The sequence below is a fragment of the Haemaphysalis longicornis genome, unplaced genomic scaffold (assembly GCF_048455015.1).
Source record: "Haemaphysalis longicornis isolate Haplotype H1 unplaced genomic scaffold, Haemaphysalis longicornis Haplotype H1 scaffold_6, whole genome shotgun sequence".
Lineage (NCBI taxonomy): Eukaryota > Metazoa > Arthropoda > Arachnida > Ixodida > Ixodidae > Haemaphysalis > Haemaphysalis longicornis.
The window spans coordinates 150771354-150792590 of record NW_027526407.1 but is presented as its reverse complement, the minus strand read 5'-3'; the positions used below and the strand labels follow the sequence as shown (position 1 = coordinate 150792590).

General features: G+C 46.2%; 1 protein-coding gene and 1 long non-coding RNA gene across 2 annotated transcripts in view; one reads left to right on the top strand and one right to left on the bottom strand.

Annotated features, from left to right (window-relative positions):
- Nucleotides 1–7299: 7299 nt before the first annotated feature.
- Nucleotides 7300–21237, bottom strand: part of LOC144141203 (juvenile hormone acid O-methyltransferase-like) — an 86495-nt gene continuing 72557 nt past the window's right edge. Inside the window, exons 3-4 of the mRNA XM_077672768.1 lie at nucleotides 13773–13929; nucleotides 7300–7496 (exon numbers count right to left, since the gene is read on the bottom strand). Of these exons, the coding sequence (XP_077528894.1) occupies nucleotides 7333–7496; nucleotides 13773–13929 (321 nt within the window). The 3' untranslated portion in view covers nucleotides 7300–7332. The remainder of the gene's footprint in view (nucleotides 7497–13772; nucleotides 13930–21237) is intronic.
- Nucleotides 13803–21237, top strand: part of LOC144141204 (uncharacterized) — a 90454-nt gene continuing 83019 nt past the window's right edge. Inside the window, exon 1 of the long non-coding RNA XR_013316472.1 lies at nucleotides 13803–13866. This is a non-coding gene — a long non-coding RNA (uncharacterized LOC144141204). The remainder of the gene's footprint in view (nucleotides 13867–21237) is intronic.

The window sequence follows — 21237 nt, the reverse complement described above, 5'->3', positions numbered from 1 at the left end:
CTCGATTAGAGCAGCAGCCTTGGGAAAAAGTGCGAAAAACGACTACACGTAAAAAATCAAAACATCCCCCTCGCGAGGGGCACGATCAAATGCAGAGCATTTCCGCGGGGGGCGTCCCTGCAAGTCTTATGGATTACGTATTGGTTGTTGTTGTTGTAATTGTTGTCTTCCAGCGTAGACATTGTCGATGAAGTCGATGGTGAAACGTGAAACGTGCCGTGAACCCCCTGCCGCGGCTATTACGCAACGTGGAGAGGCTACGACGCAACGTGGCGCGGCTATGACGCAACACAATTCAACACAATCCACTTTAATCCAACCCAATCCAAATCCAATCCAAGCCAATCTAATCCAATGCCCTTCGCGAATCGCGAGAGAGTGTTATAGCGCCGAAATCGCGCCACCACATGAACGCGAACCGAACGCGGCGAGAGAGGGTGTTGCGAGCGGAGAGAAGGCGAGGAGGACGCGGGGGAGAGGGCGCACCTGTGGCCGACGGTTGAATGAGTCAAGGATATCAGGCGCGTGCGTAACCTTCCATTCTGTGTCGGCTCCGTGGAGCAGTCGGTAAAGTGCCGTGTACCTTGCGTTCCGCCCGCAGAGTCGTGGGATCGAAACCTGGCGCCGGAAGGTATTATTTCTTTATATAATGTAGGGTGCGGACTACGTAGTGATGCGGACTACGGACGCCAACGCGGGTGACATCGTGAGTTACTAAAATGCTCTGCATTTAAAAGAACCAGGACGGCGCGCCGTCCTGTGTTCTTTTCTACGTGTAGTGGTTTTTCGCGCTTTTTCCCGAGATGTATCACCAACTCGCCCAACTTTTAATTGTGTTAGAGCAGCACCAGCAGCAGCATTTCCTTCATCTCAGGAAGCGATCTAGTCACAGTCGAACGCACGGCGGTACGCGCTACTCTGGTTATATCTCGTAACGCGTTGCCACTGCCGAGAACGTTTCGTATCGCCCCGCCATGCCACTCTCCCGTTGACCCTTTCACCATACTTTCATCTTTTGGTTATTTCTTTGCTCTATCTCATCCGTCTTCGATGTGCTTTTGGTTCGCTTGGGTACTACAAGCCCGCTGACGACTTTTATTTATTGCCTGTTTTTGGTGTACACATTACGAATAAAAGAACGATTACAAAGTGTGAAAATCACCAGCACGTCGCTTGCTAGCGTGCGATTGGTAAAAGGGCCGAAGCCATGTCATGCTTTCCAACACATTTGGCATGTAAGGTTGAGAAGGTTGGGTTTTATACGCGTCTAAGATGTCCCGTACACTCTTGCAGAACAACTCTGCTCGGTCTCACATCTACACCATTATGGCGGACTGCCAATCGAGATTTCCATACACTATGCAGGGCCAGCAACATCAAGAGATCATTCGGGACACCGCCGCAGTTTTCAACGGCCAAGGACCTGATTCCATGGCTATCCAACGTGAAATTCATTTTTAGTGTTCTCTGCAAAACGTCCCACAGGAACACCCCGTCCCAACACTGTATGAATGCGTGCTCTACTGTTTCTGTCTTTTGACAAACCAAGCAGTCAGGGAACTAACAAACCTTTCTGACTCATCCAAATTTTAACAGGTAGTACTCCCGCGTGTAATTTAAAGAAGAACGACTTTCCATAACGCGGGATGGTCATTTTTCTCACACGCTGACATACATCTTGTCCTGCCCTGCATGGTATAGGGATCTGTACAAAGGAATCAACAAAGTCGTGTCAAGAAGGTCTCTATACAGCTTGTTTTCTTTGCACGCTGGCCGGATACTCGATAGAACACCATGAAAATAAAAATCCTGCCCCAAGTAAAACCTCACGTAGATAGCCATGAATGCCACTGCCACAAACACAAGAAGTAAAAACCAATTCGGGAAAAACTCTACCCAGGCGCACTTGACGCACAGTGCGTAAAAGAGGGTACTGCACATCACGCAAAAAAAAGAAAGACGTAACTACCGGGCGTAGAAAAAGATGCGCAACAGAAAGGTCCCCACAGCGCACTCGTCTAAATAGGTTGCTTCTTATTGTGCGCTCCTAAGCGGAACACCAAATAAAAATTGCGCCAAGCCACCCTGGTAATGCGGTTGGAAAGCAAAGCTGTAAACGGCACCGAAAACGATTATCTGTGCGAGGTCACATTAATTCACTCACATCACTTTACAAATAGTGAACCAGATAGAAGTAAAATACGCTTAACCACACCGTTTATTACTTCAAAGAGAAAATCTTGGTAAGGTTAAATCAATGCATGATACAAGAACGGTGGTTGGTTGAGTTGTAGTGGTGTAGCACACGAAAGGAAACTCTTTTTTTTATAAAATAAGGAAAGTCAAACCCCGTGTTAGACGATCTCACTTCAACAATTCTTTCTACGCGGGCGGAGGTGACGAGATCGGCGGCAGAGACAAAGGAGAAGGAGGACGATGAGGGAATACTTTCATTCAGATTTCTGAACAGCCCAAAGTGCTGCCCAGCGGTCTGGTTCCTTCTTCACTGGAGCCCATATGCAGTCCGCGCCACCTGTGGTCTCTCCACCAGCTGAAGCTGGGCAGACAGAGAGGTGCTGCACAGCAGCATCTCCCATTGCTCTTGTCGCGTAGTCGAAGGAAAGAGAGGAGGGTGCTCAGGACTAAAGGCGCACACCCCGATTATGTGGCGGAGTGTTCCTACTTCTGAACAAAATTTACATTCAGCGTCGTAGTGATTCGGGTGCATTAAGTGAAGACGCGTCGGGTGTTAGAAGGACCCGGATTGTAATAGCCGTTGGGTAGTTTGTTGTTTTATGGAAAGGTCAGGGTAAGGCGAAAGTATGGTCTGTTTGTGAAGGCGATAATGCTGGGTTATGTTCCTGAACGAGACAAGCGGATGACTGTCATCGTGCAGCTCCATAGTCGGGGGGTAAAAGCGCAGGCTTGTTGGTGGGCGTATTAGTTACCCTCCACTGAAGCGTGAGCGGGTGTCCAGATGAGCTGAATCGAACCGTTTGGGGAGTGGGTTTTTAGCACACGTAGGGCACGTCGGGACACCCAACCCGACTGCTGGTTCCGGTAGGTTTATTGAGAATGGGTGGCTACCTTTCCGAACCCCTGGTTGAGTGGAAGCCCAGGAGAAGGCTGCCTCTTCTGTTGCATTCATAACTTCGGTCTTGAGTGAGGCGCACGCAAGGTTGTTGGTTCTGGAGGTAGCCACGATGATGGCGTACTGTGGCCCTCGATGTTGGGAGGCGTCTGTGTAGATAACTGCATGATCCCCACTGAGGGTGGTGTTGAGCGCTTGAGCCCGTCCTTGTTGCCGACCCTCGTCGTGGAAGGCGTTCATATTTCTAAGCAAAGGGAGTATATTTAGTTCTTGTCGACAAGAGTCCGGGGGTACATCAAGCGGAGAGACATTATGTGCTGCCCAGCCAATCTGGTGAACAAAGCGGCGACCAACCTTAGTTCAGCTTATTAGGAGCTCCTGGTTAGAAAGATGGCCCTGTATCCACTCTTCCACAGTTTTCTGGAACCACGCGCTAAGCAGCCGCTCTGTGGACGAACTCAGCGGAAGACCAATGGCCTGCTCAACCGCCTTTATAACCCTATATATAAAGCATCGTTATGTCGTCCTTATCGGACGACATAACGGATTCCTTGAAGCCTCGCTTCTTGGTGGCAACCCGCCTGATCATGTGTATTATGTTATCGATGCTGTGTTCGATGCGCTGCAAGGATACGTCTGTCTTGGCATTGGCCTAGAGGCCCAGGATGTTGATGCTGGGGCTAGGACTGATAGCCTGACCGTCAAGGAGTATTTGAATGTATTGCTTGATGTGTCGTTTGGCGGGAGGGCGGGCGACAAGGAGCTGTGATTTTTTACGTGAACTTCTTGAGGCCACAGTCTTTGGCACATTGGCGTACTAGAAGTGAGATGCCATGCGTTGGTGCGAGCTTCCTTTAGTTGTTGAAACTTCTAGCAGAGCCGCAAGGTGCGCACAGGGCCGCTAGACGTGCCGTGGGCGGAGCGCAGAGCGGCGCGAGAGGTCGCGTGACGCAATAAAATGGCACTCAGCGAGAATTCAGGGAGTAAACCCGTAGATGTGCTTTGTAAGTGCACCACCTTCCTTCCCCGTGTTCGCGTGGGCTCGCAGCTAAATCGGTAAGACAACGGGCTCTGGCTTCGTTACTCTATTAGTTCCAGGTTCGATTCCTGCCGGTGGCAGTAAATTCTTTTATTTGTTGCCGGGAGTTTTATGTTGACACCAACGGTTGCGAAAGAACCCTTGCGGGGTAGAGGTAAAAAGCTTTGCTGTAAAACATCAAACACCCTGTGCAATCTTTGCACATTGGCACGCAAACAATGCCAAACCTGGATCACGTACTACATGTTTTACATAAAAACAGATTACAAACAGTCGCCCGCGCAAACACGGACAACTCCTTACTTCCCCACTTATCCGCTTTATCACGGATTTCGGTGGCTTTCCTGCGCCACAATGGGTCACTGTCACGATAGTTTTCGAGGGGGTGCGCCTAACTACTTCACTGGCGCGTATCTACCCAGCTGATACCTGCTGAATACCTGATACCTTCTAATTTACGCGGCTTCAATAACAAGCTGCCGTGCCAGAAACCAACACACTTATTCCAATTGACGCAACTACTAGTGTACAGGCAGAAGCTTATACATTCTTTGATGGTACTCATGTCTTGGAAAAAGAAAGCAATGTCGTCTCCATATGCGATCACACAAACTTCACAGGATTGTAATAAAAACCCGCTGATTTTCCTATTTTTAAAGATGTTTGCACAAAATGGTTCAATAAACATACAGATCAGCAGCAAAGACCACGGGCACCCCTGGCGTACAGAACAACTGACCTGAACTGGAGCGCCTACCAACCTATTGATCGCCAAACTTGTACTACAGTCTCTGTAGGCCACGCGTACATCATCCGTAATCATTTTTCCTACGTTTGTGTGCTCAAGAATCATCAATAGCAGTTAACGGGAGAGCTGGTCAAACGCTTTTTCTAAGTCTATTTGTACCATTATTACTTCTTGTTCAAGGCTGTCAAAGCATTCTAGGATGCTGCAGGCTACGTGGGTGTTGGTCGTAATAGAACGACCCTTAAGACCACATGTTTGGTGTGGCCCGACTATTTCTTTCACTACCATCTGCAGCCGAGCCGCTAAGACCTTCCTTAATATCTTATTGTCGACATTTGAGACACTGATTGGACGGTATTCTGTTACATTCCAAAGTTTAATGGCCTGCTCAGCCTTTGAGATGAAAACTGTGTGAGATAGAGTGAAAGATGGTGGCGCCAAGCCCACGAGCGGGCGCTTAGGAGCTTGTGCTCTAAAACACTGCATTCTGCTTGTCCGCGCTCAAATCAGTGCGCGACTAGTTTTCTTCGGATCGTCCGAGGTGGCTGCGCTGGCCCTGCTGGAGCACGTGAAATCCCGAGGCCACGTCGTTGAGCCGGAAGGCGTTCCTTAGCGCGATGCGTGCATGTGTTTGGAGCGTTTGTTCGCTAGCTTGCTTGCTTGTTTATTGGTTGCTTTGTTGTTTATGTTTCCGTTCCTAATTGCTTCAGGCGGCTCCTGCAGATTGAGCGTCGGCAGGGTTAACCCCTTTACCTCTCCCACCCGGGCACACGCAAAGGCTCCGCATCGTTGGCACTGTCGTCGCTGCAAGTATTCACAGCAGTATGGCCCGCGTACGTAGTTACAGCGATGAACGTTGAACGACCTCAACTCCTTTAGCAAAGGAAAATATATCGCCTCCCCGAGGTCATACCTTTGTTAAATATTGCGAACAAATTCAGCTTTTATGGTCCTCAACATTTAGACACTGCAATGGCTCACAATTTTTTTTTCTTTTTGCCTATTCCACGGATACATTGTCTTGTAGATAATATGTAGTTTTTCTTCACAAACCTCTCGCCAAACTGTAACCCAATTGATTCAATGTTTAGGTGGGGTGCCTTGTGTTCGCCTATTTTTTCGTTTTCCCACTATTGTCGTTAATGTGACTGCTTTTGATGGCAAAAAATCAGAAAAAATTGAAAATTCAAAATTGTGCTTTTGGAAACGAGGGTGTCTGGCTGCGACGACGAAGTTTTAAGGTGTCCGATATAAGCCTCTAAAGATTGGTGCACGGCTGCATAGACTCAACGCTTTCAGAGCATCTCAACTGTCACATAAGCAAAAACATCAAGAACAGATTAGAGAAAAATGTACATACTTTCGTTACCTTAGAGGCGGTATGCTTAAGCTTTTTATAAAAAGGTAAATATTTTTAGATGGTTGGTGGGATATTTGCCAAGCTCCAACTTTTCTGCACTAATTTTGGCACAAATTTTACGAATATCCGCCTACGCACGGTATCTTCGGTATTGCAGAAAGTTGTAATAGCATAGTCAGTATCGATTGACACGCCATGGCCTTCATATATCGACCTCCAAAATCCAAAACGCAAGGTGTTCCACCTATTGCCACCCATGTTGCCACTCACAATAGTGTGTAAAACCAGAAGAACAAGTACCGGCTTTGGGACACGATGTTTGCAAAACCTTCACACGCCTTAATCACATTAAATTGACACCTTTTCTGTTATTACAGGGTAAAACATTTTTATGAGCGAAGCCTACCTCGGCGTTACATGGCCTGCTGTAATCAGGCGGCCTGTACCCATCGCTTTGGAAAACTTGGTGGGCTTACGCGTCGGCAAACCCGCTCACTGTTTTTGCACATCAGACAAAAAGAATAGGAAAGCCACGCAGTCGTCGTGAGACGATCACGGTCAATTCACCGATGTACATTTGACTAAGGCCTGAAGGAACCCGTCACGTTGAAATCAGCGCATGTTCCCCTGCACCTCACTTTGGATTTGCGTGTGACAACGGCAAGTCGCAGCGCGATCATCCTCGGAATATCATTTCCAAGTGAAGCAACGCAATACAACACCATAACAAACAACTAGGCCCTCGCCGCACGCAAAATCGCAACAACTACCGATACCGAGACGATGAAGAAAAGCCTTGCATTTTTACAACTCCCGAAATAGCACACGGACAAAAAGTTATAAATGCGATGCTAAAGCTGAACGTTTCAAGCGGGAATTAGTTGCGGAACTACAATAATGGCAGACGGAAGCCAAACGCTTGAACACTAAGAAAACGTACATTTCACTTATCACACAAACACTCCACAGGTCTGTCGAATTTCTTGTGTTCCGAATGCTCTCCGTTTAGTCCCTGAAAAAATTGTGATCACCCATCTTGCAAACGATTGGATTGCATCAAAAACAACTTTGCCAATTCGAACGAAAGGCCGTTTTTATTCCTCATCTTTTCTTGCGTGTACAAGATAAACTAACCGCAGTGGTGGAGGGTTTTTTCCGCTTATCCACGACGCCACTTCTTTGGCCACGTCATTTCGCAGGATATCCCGATCCACCGGCCCTATAAAAGAGGCTGCAGGGTTCATTGAAACCTGCAGGTCTGAAAAAAAACATGATTTTTTTAGATTAGCACTCGCGTAAACGGCTTTGAAGGTAAAAATACATAATTTTCAATTTCCTTGAGCTAAAATATTAAAGGAAACTTTAAATCTTCAACTGGGAGCGATGAACCGGAATTAGAATTCTACTATTACTTCAATGATTACGGCACTGCGGTTTTTGCAGTCTTCCGTCTCAAAAGCTAGGATAAACTTCGAGGTACAATTTATCATAAATAATCAGGAGTACCAAAACTGTCCCGGTTGAATCTCCCCAACTCATCATAAGGCGTTACCAGCCGTTCTACAAGGCAGTTATCTTGGAACAATATTATTAAAGACCAATATCGATAGCTAATTCATATCAGTTTTGAACATGCTTTCAGATTTGCATCGAGGACACCAGTTTTTTAGGTAACCTAAAGAAGACTCACTTTAACATTTAGCAAATAACAGTCTGCGTTGTTCACTTAGACCAAAATTAACGTCTAGAATTTATGTACCACGAAAACAAAACCTATTTCGTTTCCTTAGGGACAGAAAATAGTGATACCAAAATAATCATAAAGCGGCTTGAGAGCCGACAGAATTTCTAGAAGCAGAAAGGTAGTCGGTATGGAGTAGTGGGTATAGAGAACATATAATCTGAAACAACCACGTCGCCCGAGTTTCAATGCCTTTGGCAGAGACTTGTGGCATACAATGAATATTAAGGCAGAGTTTCTGCCGGTAGTTGTAGCAGTGGTCCAACGACCTTTTTTACCTTAAAGTATTGCAACCTCATATGAATAACAGGTTCATAAACGTAGATCCGTAAATACAAAAGCCGTTCGTAATACTACAAACGCCCCACGTGACGCTACAAAAAAACAAAGTGTATTTGTCTCATAATGGAATCTCAATGTAAAACCTAAACGCAACAAATCGTTTGCGTATAGGAAGTCTTGTATAAAACAACTCAGCTTCCTTCGAATTGTAAGTAATCCCGAGTCCGGACTACTTGACCAAGCTGAACCTAGTAAACACCTATTGCGGAACAGTTTTTTGACGTGGTTCAACAATGCATTAAATATTTCTTGCCCAAACGCCGCAACATTATCCGCAAAAAACTCCTTGTATTACAAGGCAAATTATACATTACGAATGGAAACTGAAAAGGCAACGAAAATTTGGTTCCGAAAACCCCACCTCACGATGTAAGGAATGGATTCAAACACCTAAATAAACAAGTAATACAACTGGTTAGGAATCTCAACGGCAGATCTTATATTACTACGCGTAACAAATTCCTCACGGATGACCCTGAAAAATTTTGGCGCTACAATTTTATCAATGAAACCGAAAGCATCTGCCGGACAGCTGGAATATTAATAAGCAGTTTTACAGCTTCAACAACTTTTTTTGTCCATTGTTGGTCCAGTAGGGCGAGAAAAAAAAATTACCCCACCTTCCCACGAGGGGAACCCTGTGGAGATGCGACGCATCTTGGGGGTTCACTTGGTGTTTCCGTTGGGTTGATTCTCTAATTGCGTGAAACGTGAGGAACGCGTACGATGTATTCCTTATTTAACACGCGGCGTAACGATAACGATGACGGCCTTGTGGTCGCTGAAGTGTACGGGTAGTGGATGGTGAATTAACGGGACCACCGTGCAATTTGCAGCGAAGATCAAGTCTATGCACGTGCCCGAAATCGGAACGCCGGTGCTGGAACGACCGCCGCTATGACGCAACGTGGCGCGGCTATGACGGAACACAATCCAACACAATCCACTTTAATCCAATCCAATCCAAATACAAGCCAAGCCAAGCCGATCGAATCCAATCCAATGCCTCTCGTGAGAGAGTGTTCGCTATCGGAGAGGAGAGGGGGTGAGCGGCGGAGAGCGCAGCTCGCGCGGCGAGGAGAATGGGGGAGTGATGTGGACGGACAACAACAACGCCGTACGGAGGGACAAAGCGAGTGAATGAGATGCAGTCGCATCTAAAATTTGAAGCAAAGAGACACAAGCGGTGTCTCCTGGCGAAGTGGGAGAGGGCGAGAGCAGCGCGCGTGATTAACGAGCGGCGCGCACGCCCTAGCCTCCCGGCCTAGCCTCCCAGCAGGGCTCAACTTTAGGCGGGCCCAGCTTGCAGCAGCGTCGAGAGCTAGCCTCGAAGCGCGGCATAAAAGGAGGTCGACTGGCTCAAGAAGTGATATAGCGGTGCTCAAGAGGCGTGCAGCTGTTGTGTTGTGTTAAATTGTGGCAGGCTGGAGAAACAGCGGAGCGGGGAATCGACCCAGCTTTATCCGGTTTTGCTTAGTTTCGCTAGCTTCTGCTACGCTTTGCTACGCTAAGCGGCATACACTAGGAAAACATTTATTTATATATCTAGATCCCCATAAGATGTTATACCACCATTAGCAGGGTTTCACAAAGAAACTTTCTTAGAGTACTGAAGTTATCTAAAGTTTACCACCTCTCTCAAACCATAAATTCAAGTCGCCAAACTGACTTGGTGTATCTAGATGTTGCGAAGGCGCTTGACAAAGTTTTTCGTCGGAAGTTATTACATAAAATATAAGTCACTTTTAAAAACCCGACAAGTTTCAAACGGTTTACGCCTTATTTCCACTACAAAGATTAGTGCGTCTTTATCGGAAGCTGTTCCTCAGCGCGCTCACTTGTAGTGTCTTAAATACCTCATGTTATGGTACTATACTAGACCTCATGTTATGGTACTATTTTTATGAGTGTTTTGCCTACCAACATCGCCATACCATTACGCGTATTTGCCAACGCGCCATTTACAATAACATTCAAGCGGCGAGAAAACAAGCGGAACTTATCTCGGATCAATAAATAATTGAAATTTTGTGCAACGGTTAAACAATGGCCATCAGCCCTAAAAAATCTGGATGTCTATCCCACGCAATACCATACCCTTAGTTACTCCTAGTACATTATTGGCGAACGTTTTGAAAACGTTCAAACGCACAAATACCTTCGTTTGACATTTACGTCAGACTTACGCTGCAATACCCACTCAGAGAAAGTGTGCACTCAATCGCTTGAAGCGGTGTGGTATTTGATTATGAAAAGAAACCAGGCAACTCCAAAATAAAATGCATTTTCTATAGAACTTTGGCGAGAGAAATTATTGAACATGTCAATATAGTTCAGAATCCACACACACAACTAGCTGCTCTAAACTTGAACCAATACACAGGCTTTCTGGCAGGTTTATATTTCATAAAAATCGTCGCATGCAATACTCAATGCAGTTATGCCAATTAACTGATCTTCCGACACTTGATCTTACATTGAATACGAATGATGATAATTTCGGTTTAAAGTTACTACAACGGATTATATAACACAAGTGATAACTTTGAGTTTCCAATGAATGACCCAAAAAAGGCTCCTCTCCACTTCCCCCTCATAATTGACTCAACTTGAGTATCATCCCTTCGGCGATAACTAAATGGAATGTTTTGCCTGTCTACCACGTAACCTCGACGGCAAGTACTGCAATTTTGGTAGGTAATTATTGGTTGCAATTACTGTTATATAGCATTGGGATTCAAGTCTTGTAACTCGGTTGTATTCATTGTTTATTATTGTTTTTGTTTAGGTTCCGGTAAAAGCACAAACAGAGCTGACAGTATGAAGGAACGAACTAGCGAGGACATGAATGAATGAATGAACCAACGAACGAAGAAACGAGTGGACGAATTAACGAATGAATGAATCAATGAATGAATGAATGAATGAATGAATGAAGAAATGAACGAATGAATGAATGAGTGAATGAATGAACGAATGAACGAATGAATGAATAAATGAATGAATGAACCAACGAACGATGAAACGAACGAATAATGAATGAATGAATGAATGAATGAATGAATGAATGAAGAAATGAACGAATGAATGAATGAGTGAATGAATGAACGAATGAATGAATAAATGAATGAATGAACCAACGAACGATGAAACGAACGAATAATGAATGAATGAATGAATGAATGAATGAATGAATGAATGAATGAATGAATAGTTTCCCGTGACCTGTGTCCCAAATGAGCAAGTTGCAACAAGTTCCACAAATGATCTTTCCATTTTTCCGGGACGCAAACTAGTAAACAGCCTCCCCGCAAGAGATGAACTCTCAACAAAACGACCACCCTCGACATCGTGTGCGCACCAAGGTGTTCAATATTTTTTAATTTTTCTTTTTTTTAGCTATTGGCTTTTAACTAATAGGAATTCACCTTCAAAATATCAACTGTTATCTTCAAAACAATATGGTTTTCAAAAGAGGAAATCAACGAAATCAGCTTTGCTCTACATTAAGGAGATAATTGTTTCTAACTAAGAAAACCGCCTCTGCACAAGTTGTATTTTTGTTGATTTTAAAAAAACCTTTTGATTCAATCAAGCGTCATATTCTTTTAGAACGCTCCCATATTACGGAATGCGGGGCACGGCGTATAGGCTATTCCAGAGTCATCTCTCAAATAGAGTACAGTTTGCTGTATATAATAACGTATTATCAGCTGCTGGGCAACTCGCTTTTGGTGTCCCACAAGGGTCTATATTAGGACTGGTAATATTTCTTCTTTATATTACTGCTATTGTTACCATTCTTGAGACCCCTGAAATAGTGTTATACGCTGACGACACAAATGTCTTTTTCTCCTTAAATGATTTAACAGTCCTCGTACGCGATGATAAACCTACCTCGAAAATTTATCACAGTGGTTAAGTGCTAATCAGCTGCTTTTAAATACAGAAAAAACTAAGTATAGTATCTTTTCTGCTATAAATATACTGGTCCAACGTCTTAATGCCATATCGTTCGAAACAGAAGTGTTACAACAAGTTTCGCAATGTAGGTCCCTTGGCGTGTATTTCCACAAAGCTCTTCGTTAGACCTATCATGTAAATTATGTAAACCTCAGTGTAGCCCAAATAATTGGCACCCTTAACAAGCTTCGTATGCTGTTGCCTGAGAACATAAAACGCCATATTCACCACTGCGCTGTTCACTCAAGGCTACAATATTGTTTACATCAAAATCAAACATTCATGTTCTCTATTTAATGCACAAACGTGGTTTACAATTCATTCACAACTTATCACGTCTACAACGTGCCTCTTCCTATTTTAAATGTAGCTACATATTGGATAATCAGGACATGTATAATCAACGCCCAGCCAAAATAGTCCTTCTGAACTTGAAATCAAACCCAGAAATATTCCATTATTATGTACTAATTCTGATCCGCATTAGAGTGTCAGGCCCACTGTATTTTTAAAAAATTTGGTCTAGGGCAGGCTACGGCGTGCAACTGCTTCGCCCAATAGTACACTTTGTTTTGCTTCATTGACGCATACCAAATCGTTTAAATATGTATCCTTCTTTACTTGGTGTGGTGCAAAGCTGCTCTTCTCTGCTAGCCTTCCTAAAGAAAGTGAAGCGCCTTCTACTCGAGCAGTTACGTCATGCTCTTCCGTCTCCTCTTTTGTTGTTTTTTTTTTCCTGTTATTGTCTGCGTGCGTTTTGCGTAAGAGTGTTTTTGTGCTGTAATCACTGTAAAAAACAGTATTTCGCGGTATGTAACAAGAGTTATTTTATTACGCACATTTATGCTTACAAATTTGGATTGTGAACACTGTGCAAACCGCAGAAATGGATAGAAACTGTGCGGGGTTTGCCTGATGTTTTTCCATAGTTGTATATAAAATTGTATGAGGCTTGAATCACAATTTGTAAGCTGACTGTGTTTTTGTAACAAACTGCTGTTTGTGTGTTTCTGCTGCCTGGGGCTAGGGGCCTGGTCAGGCGACTTTAAATGTCGCTTTTTGCCATATACCCAGGGCAACCTCTTTTTATTGCCGAAATAAGCCATTCAATTCAATTCAATTCAATTTGCCCCTTAGTATCGCCCCACTGTAACCCAATTATCCTTTCAACGCCCACTGTTAACTCCCACAAAGCCTCTATTTGAAGAAAAAATATACATATTCTAAGCACAATAGGAATTTATAGGCCCCATTGCGACGTTCTTCAAACCTGAAATATTTCTTTTAGTGGATGCGTGCAGCAAGACGTCTTGCACAAGCATATCTAAACCAAACATTTTATACCCTAGCTAACCAGATGTGTAAATTGAATCAAACATTTTGAAAGGGAATATAAAGCTAGCAAATTTCTGAAAATAACAGCTCGTTTCAGTTGTCTGCGCCTTCAATCTTCCGTCTTCAATAGAATTGAAGACGGAAAGAACTTACCGATGCATTCTTCCCAATTTTCGTACGTTAGCGGCGTGTAGAGCAACTGGCAAGTGTTGGCAATCAAGCCAGCCCCCTTCACGATGTCTTCTAGGTAAGTCAATCTCTCTTGCTCACTGTCAAAGTCTTGGCTTTCGGGAATGTATCCTTCGAAAATCTGAAAATAACCGACAAATGCCACGTAAAACACAGCTAGTTTTGGAATGGACGAGTATGAATTGATGGGCTAGTAGGTACTTTGGCATTCTGGAAGCACAGCGCATTATAACAGGACAGACGCAGGGACGCGGAGACAACGCTGACTAACAACTGAAGGGGAATGTTTAAATGGTGAACATATGTACAAAATACAAACAAATAATCTTAAACAAAACACGTGCAGTGGAAGGATGTATTCTCGTCTCTGACGGTTTGCCAGAAATTTTAGTTTTTGGTATAAGATTAAGGAAGGAGTGCTAATACAGTTGTCGCTCAGCCGGTGGGTTTCGAAGGCCTCAGAGATTTTTCGGGCGAGCCTGTGACGACCATTGCCTATCACACTGCAATTGTCGTACCGCGATTCGCTCCCATACTGCTTGCAGCGAAATGCAAGATGTCCGGTCACCACGAGCATTGTGATGTTCTATAAGCCGTATTTTCTTCTAAAATTCAAAGGCAATGAATATGCCATTTCCTCCCTGCACGCATAAAAACTGATTTTGGTGTTTGGCGCCGCAATCTCTTCGTTTCTTATCCTTGGGGCTAACTTTTGAACACAAGCGAATAAGTTTCTCCGGTGCCGAGAAAACAACATTCACGCCTGCGCGCTTCCCCGCCTTCTTTAGGTTGTGCGCAATCGCGTGAACATACGGCACCAAAGCCACACTTTTTAAATCATTTTTCTTGTGTGTCCACCAGTTTGCCTTTTGAATGTTTATTGCGTACTGCTTTGAGCATAGCTCTTGCGACTGAAGTCGTAAGATGCAAGGGGTAACCCGTTGTTAGAAGGTGGGTGCACGGTTGTCGGAACGCCTCTTCAGAGCGATGTGCACAGGACTTTAGCAAGGCACTACTGAATGATGACTTAATTAATCCTCTCTTTACAAGCTTTTATTGCACAGACGACAAGGAAAGTAGGGGTTTTAATTCCGTGGCTCATAACAAAAGCAACTATGAGAATCAGAAAAATAAATCTTCAGGTTATGAAACCTTATCAAATCACACTCTTGCATCTCGAAGGTCACTTCAAGAGGTGCAAAGCATTCGCGAAAAACATTACGAACATGTGTAGCATGGGAGAGAAACTCTACACCGGCACAATATAAATCGCCCAGGTAATCATCAACCTACCTAATATTTTACAATGCTAGTTCCTTGCAAGTGCGTGCTAAAATTCCTGTTATTGCAGGCAAGAAACAAATCATCACTTAAAACGGGAGAACAGGCCGAACTTCTGTCGACGTTCGGGCCATCGCACGCCTGTTGCACTTCGCCCCTGTCCTGCACATCAACCTTTTGCCGGGGGGGAATAACGGAGCTGTCGCCAAGCTTCGCTAAGAAGCGTTTTAATTTTTCTCCACTTTTCTCACCCTAACCATCATCGTCAGAGAAATTCGTCTTTTCTGCAATGAGTTTGCGAGTGCGGACATCATCAGTGAGATGCTAAGCTTCACTTTAATAAATTATAAGCTGGGCAGCAACACTGATACAATGGCTCCACAACGATTAGCCACAGTTCGATTCAGACTGTGCCCGCATCTGAGGTTTCCTTTGAATAAACAGACGATCCACCACCGAGTCTTCGGCCGTCCGGAAGCGCTGACAAGAAAAAAACACTGAAAAGTATGTGTACTTCCGAACGGAAGTTCCAAAGCAGGAGGCGGAGCGGAAAATTATGCACAGGCACGGCACGTGACGTCCGTGTGAACGTCACTGTGTCGAACGGAGCACTGCCGAGTGGGCCTGTAGGGTAGGCTCTCCAACTTGATTCGACTTTGTAATTTGCGCGAATGGGCTTCGTGTGGGCCCAATCATGAAAGCCTATGGGCTTTCATGATTGCTACTCAAGCAAAAATTGCTGGCTTTTGTACCGTGTCTCCTATTCGTTACCTTATGAACCCTACCGCTACTTGCTCAACGGAAGCCTAATATTCATCCAGCAAGCAATAATAACTACTACTTCAAAAGCGCGACAAATATGCCCGGCTTATAAACTACAAGATACTTTCTTTGAAAAAAGTAACCACTCGCCCCCAGAGGCGAGATGATTATGAAATAGGCAGCACGCTGAAAAAGCTGCTGGCCTACAATGAGGTAGACGCGCCATCGGGCTGTCCTGGCAAGCACGTCTTTCGGCAGGAAAAACTTCCGCTGCTATCGATTCTAGGTCATACATGCTCCCTCTTTCTTAGTGGCCGGGCATCGCACATGCGATTTTGATTCAATTTTAGGAACCGCGTATTGTATGAAATAATTCAACCACTTCACCACGACGCTTTCAACAGCTTACTTTGGCGCGGGTGGTAGTGTTCATTTTTCGACCAAACGCGTTATTTACCAACGTTTACTTTGAGTGCCTAATATTACGCAGATTTTTTTTGCATTATTAGCGCTGCGAAAAATAGTATGCAAGTGGTATCACCATGAATATGCCTTTGTACTAGTTTTGTTAGTGCTTTCTTAACGGCACAGGTCCAGGCTGGGTCATCTTATCCAACATTACCAGCGAAAAACGCTCATTTGCTCTTACTTTCCTCTGCCACACGAGAAAATACTAATTGACAGGAAACGTGTGAGGCTTTGTCACCACTAACTTGACACTTCTAGCTTGATCAACAAATCTCAATCAGAGAAATTTTGGAATGGAAAGCTTTGTGACATAGATGGGTAAAGAGCAAACGCCGCTGCTTCTGATGTGCCGACGCTCGACTCTGCATGTCTTGGACGTTTGTGTTTTTCTCGTGTCTTTTGCGGAGCTCGCGTTTCTTATTATAACCCATGTGGCATGACTTTTTTTTACCTCCTCCCTTGCTACGCAACCGTATCAACCAACGGTAATATTTGTTATCAAGAAGCATTGGTTACCCCCCCACGTGGAAAATTCAGGCACCGTGGCCATGAAATTGCCTCCTATATGATCGTAAGGTGGCACATCTATAGGAAATTACTTAAAGCTTCAAAAACAACCAAAGAATGCTTTCAGTAACGCGAAATGTGTCAGGAAGGCCAGGAAGGCTTCTATTAGTTATCGCGACCACTTCATGCTAAGAAGTGTGCAGATGCCTTGCCTATATATATATATATATATATATATATATATATATATATATATATATATATATATATATATATATATATATATATATATATATATATATATATATATTGTGAGCACCCTTGGGCAATCTACCGGCACCGGTTGGCACAGCCGGTCTTGGTGGGGGATCATCGGACTGCCATCGGTGCTTCCTCTTCATCTGTACATTATCATCATCATTAGCGAACGTGCTCTAGCACTTCGTCCTCATCTCTGTGAATACTCATCATCATGGTGTGTGTAATCGGGCGTTCCCTGCTCGAGCCTCCGAATAAACGGTCGCCCCGAACATCGGCCTCTCCGGTGAACCTTGTCCTCTCAAGTGGTGGAGGGTGCGTTTCGGTCCCGCTTCGTAGCTCCTCGGTCCCACTCCTGGAGCTGCGTTCCGGTCACCGGTTGCCTGGCCCAGCCATGCCCATGACGCGAGAATCGGCCAACACTTCCGCCAACCCGGCGCCGCCGCAGTGTATCATTACGACCCGCCAGCGCGACCCGCCATCGTTCGCTGGCCTTCGTGGCGAAGATATTGAGGAGTGGCTCGATAGCTACGAATGAGTCAGCGCCTTTAACAGGTGGGACGACCGCTCTAAGCTGCAGAACGTCTCGTGGTCCCTCGAAAAAGCAGCCAAGACGTGGTTCTTCAACAACGAGTACCGAATCGCTGACTGGCCCGATTTCACCGGGCAGATACGCGAGAAATTTGGCTCATCCGCTGCTCGTTCTGACGCCGCGAAGAAACAGCTGGACGATCGCGTGCAACATGCCCAAGAGGTATATACGTCGTATATAGAGGACGTTCTTGCGCTGTGCCGTCGGTTCAACGGGGATATGCCAGAGGCAGATCGGGTGCGTCACATTATGAAGGGGATCGACCAGTTTGCATTTTCAGCCCTTGCTGTGCAGAACCCAGCGACGGTAGCCGATGTGGTCGCGACGTGTCAACAATTGGACGAGCTCCAACAACCATCCGCCTACACAATGACTCGCTGGCACCTGCCTATCTCGCCAATGATGAGGTACGTACGATGATTCGTGCCATAATTCGTGAAGAGCTCGGCAACCAACCGTCACTATGCAGTGCCAGCGTTCGTCGCAGCGCTCCTGCACCTGGGCTTCGTGAAATAGTTCAAGAGGAGCTGGCGTCTATGTCCTGCTTTTCGGCGTCCCCTCTACCGACAGCGGCAGCCAACCCGTCGTATTGCGAAGTCGTAAGCCGAACGCCCTTGCCGTTGGCGCCTGTCGCTGCTCAGCCTCACCCTGGGTTTGTGGCAGCTGTTCCTGCGGTCTCCCGCCCGCAGACCTTCCAGCCGAAGTGGCGACACCCCCGCCAGGACCTCCGCACTCGCCGGCCAACATGCTACTATTGTGGAATCCCTGGTCACATCTATCGTTTCTGCAGGCGACGCCAGCAAGACGAAAGACGCGGCTACGCTGTCAACGAACGGGATGACTTCCGTTTTGGTTCCGGTTACCGTCCACGGTCCTATACGCCTCCTATGCGACGCTCGTCGTCTCCACCTGGCCAACCAGCCTTTCATCAGGATTCCCGAGAGGTGCGCCGCCGATCTCCGTCACCGTATCGCCGCACATCGTCTCCTCTTCGCCCTGTCTCTCATGAGACTAACCAATTGGCGGGAAACTAGGCCCTGCAGTTTTTTGGGGGGAAAACTGCACCAGTTTCAAAAATTGAAATTCCCCCAGGTCATCCAGCTAATATGTTATCGGTATCGGTTGAGGGGATTCGTGTACTAGCTTTGATTGATACGGGAGCAAGCATTTCGATTATCCATGCCGATTTGTGTACACGTTTACGAAAAGTGAGGACTCCCTACGTAGGGCCATCTTTGCGCGTGGCTAATGAGACTGCACTTACACCTTCGGGATACTGTACAGTTAGGTTATGATCGCCGGAGTTACTTACCACATCTTGTGTGCTGTGCTCTCTCCTTGTTCCCACAAGCTGATATTGGGCTGGGACTTTCTCTCTTCGACGTCTGCTATCATTTCATGTCGTCAACCCGCCATCGACATCTCCGATACAGAAGACTTCATTGTTTCCGCTTCAACGGAGTCAGTGACTTTGACAGCAGATTGTGTTATACGTGCTAGCTGCGAGCACATCTTGCCGATTTCCGCTGGAGCCATTACTGGGGGAGATGTCCTTGTGGTGCCCTCTGCTCGTTTGCTATCGCGCGGTATTACAGTCGCTGCGGGTCTTGTCCGATTTACGCAAGGTACTGCACTCATTACTGTTCAGAATACGACACCAGAACCAATTCTGCTGTTTAAGGGTTGCACGATTGGATCAGTTAATGACCAAATTGCCGCCGTTCTCCCACCTGCCGTAACTCCACAGTGTCCACCCAATTCGGTTTCTGCGTCCCCCACACCTCTTCTTGGTGCCGTCATCAGCCCCGATCTCACTCCATCCCAAAAAAAGTCTCTTCTAGACGTGCTCTCTAAATACCAAGCTTCCTTCGACTCATGCTCCCCTCTCTTTCGCAGACTTCTACCACAGAGCACTGCATCGAAACTGATGGCTCCGACATAGTTCGCCGTCGTCCATACCGTGTCTCACGATCAGAAAGAAAAATAATTGACGACAATGTGGCCGACATGCTCAAGCGCAAAATCATACGCCCCTCGGCAAGCCCGTGGTCTTCACCTGTCGTCTTGGTGGAGAAGAAGGATGGCTCAGTGCGCTTCTGCGTTGATTACAGGGCGCTAAATAAGATCACGCGGAAGGATGTGTACCCGATGCCTCGCATTGACGATGCTCTGGACTGCCTTCAAGGCGCTGAGTATTTTTCCAGTCTGGACCTACGGTCCGGTTACTGGCAAACTCCGCTGCGTGAGTCGGACAAAGAGAAGGCGGCATTCGCTACGCCTGACGGCCTCTACGAGTTCAACGTGCTGCCGTTCGGGCTGTGCAATGCTCCGGCCACGTTTGAACGGATGATGGATACAGTTCTCCGTGGCCTAAAATGGAAAACGTGCTTCTGCTACCTTGACGATATTGTCATCTTCTCGTCCACGTTCTCCGAGCACCTCAAGCCTCTGGAAGAAGTATTAGCGTGCCTTGCCCGCGCTGGGCTCCAGCTTAATGCAAAGAAATGCTGCTTTGCGAGTAAGACTATTAGGCTATTGGGCCACGTGGTCAGCAAAGAGGGCATAGAACCTGGTCCTGGCAAGATCGCGGCTGTAGTCGATTTCCCTCGTCCGCTTCACTTAAAAGATCTACAGAGCTTCCTCGGCTTGGCTTGTTACTTCCGTCGCTTTGAGCGTAACTTTGCGGCCATTGCTTCCGGTCACCGGTGGATAGTGACGGCGGTCGATCACTTGACAAGATACGCTGAAACTGCACCTGTACTTTCCGGGACAGCCGCAGAAGTCGCCAAATTCATTCTACATCACATCATTTTGCGCCATGGTGCACCAGGCATACTTCTTAGCGACCGCGGGCGCACCTTCCTGGCGACCATTGTTGAGGAGCTCCTGCGTGCCTCCAACATCGTGCACAAAACTACTTCCGGCTACCATCCCCACACAAACGGCTTAACCGAACGTTTCCACCGAACTCTTTCTGACATGATCTCTATGTATATAAGCCCCGACCATCGCAACTGGGACATTATCCTCCCCTTCGTGACATTTGCTTATAACACTGCACGTCAGCGTACTACTGGCTACTCTCCGCTCTTTCTCGTCTTCGGCCGCTCACCTTCCTATACCTTCGAGTCAACTTTCTTCTCCGCCCCTGTTTCCTCTGACGCACCAACCCATGAGCAGTACATTTCACGGCTCGCATATTGCCGAGAACAAGCACGCTTGCACACTGAAGCTCATCAGCAAGTCAGGAAGACAAGTTACGACTCGACACATTCCTCCGTTCGTTTTCACCCTGGTGATGAAATGCTCCTATGGACCACCGAACGGAAGCCAGGTCTTTGTGAGAAGTTCCTTCAGCGTTTCCTCGGCCCTTACGTCGTCCTCGAAGAGACTTCTCCAGTTAATTACCGGATAGCACCGATAGGCCCCGTAACACACCGTCGTCGCCGTGGCGTCGAAATAGTCGATGTATCTCGCCTCAAGCCCTTCAGACGCCGGACTCCAGAATGACTCGCGGCCAGGCGGCCGACTCCGCAAGGGGGGGGGGGGGAAGTGTGAGCA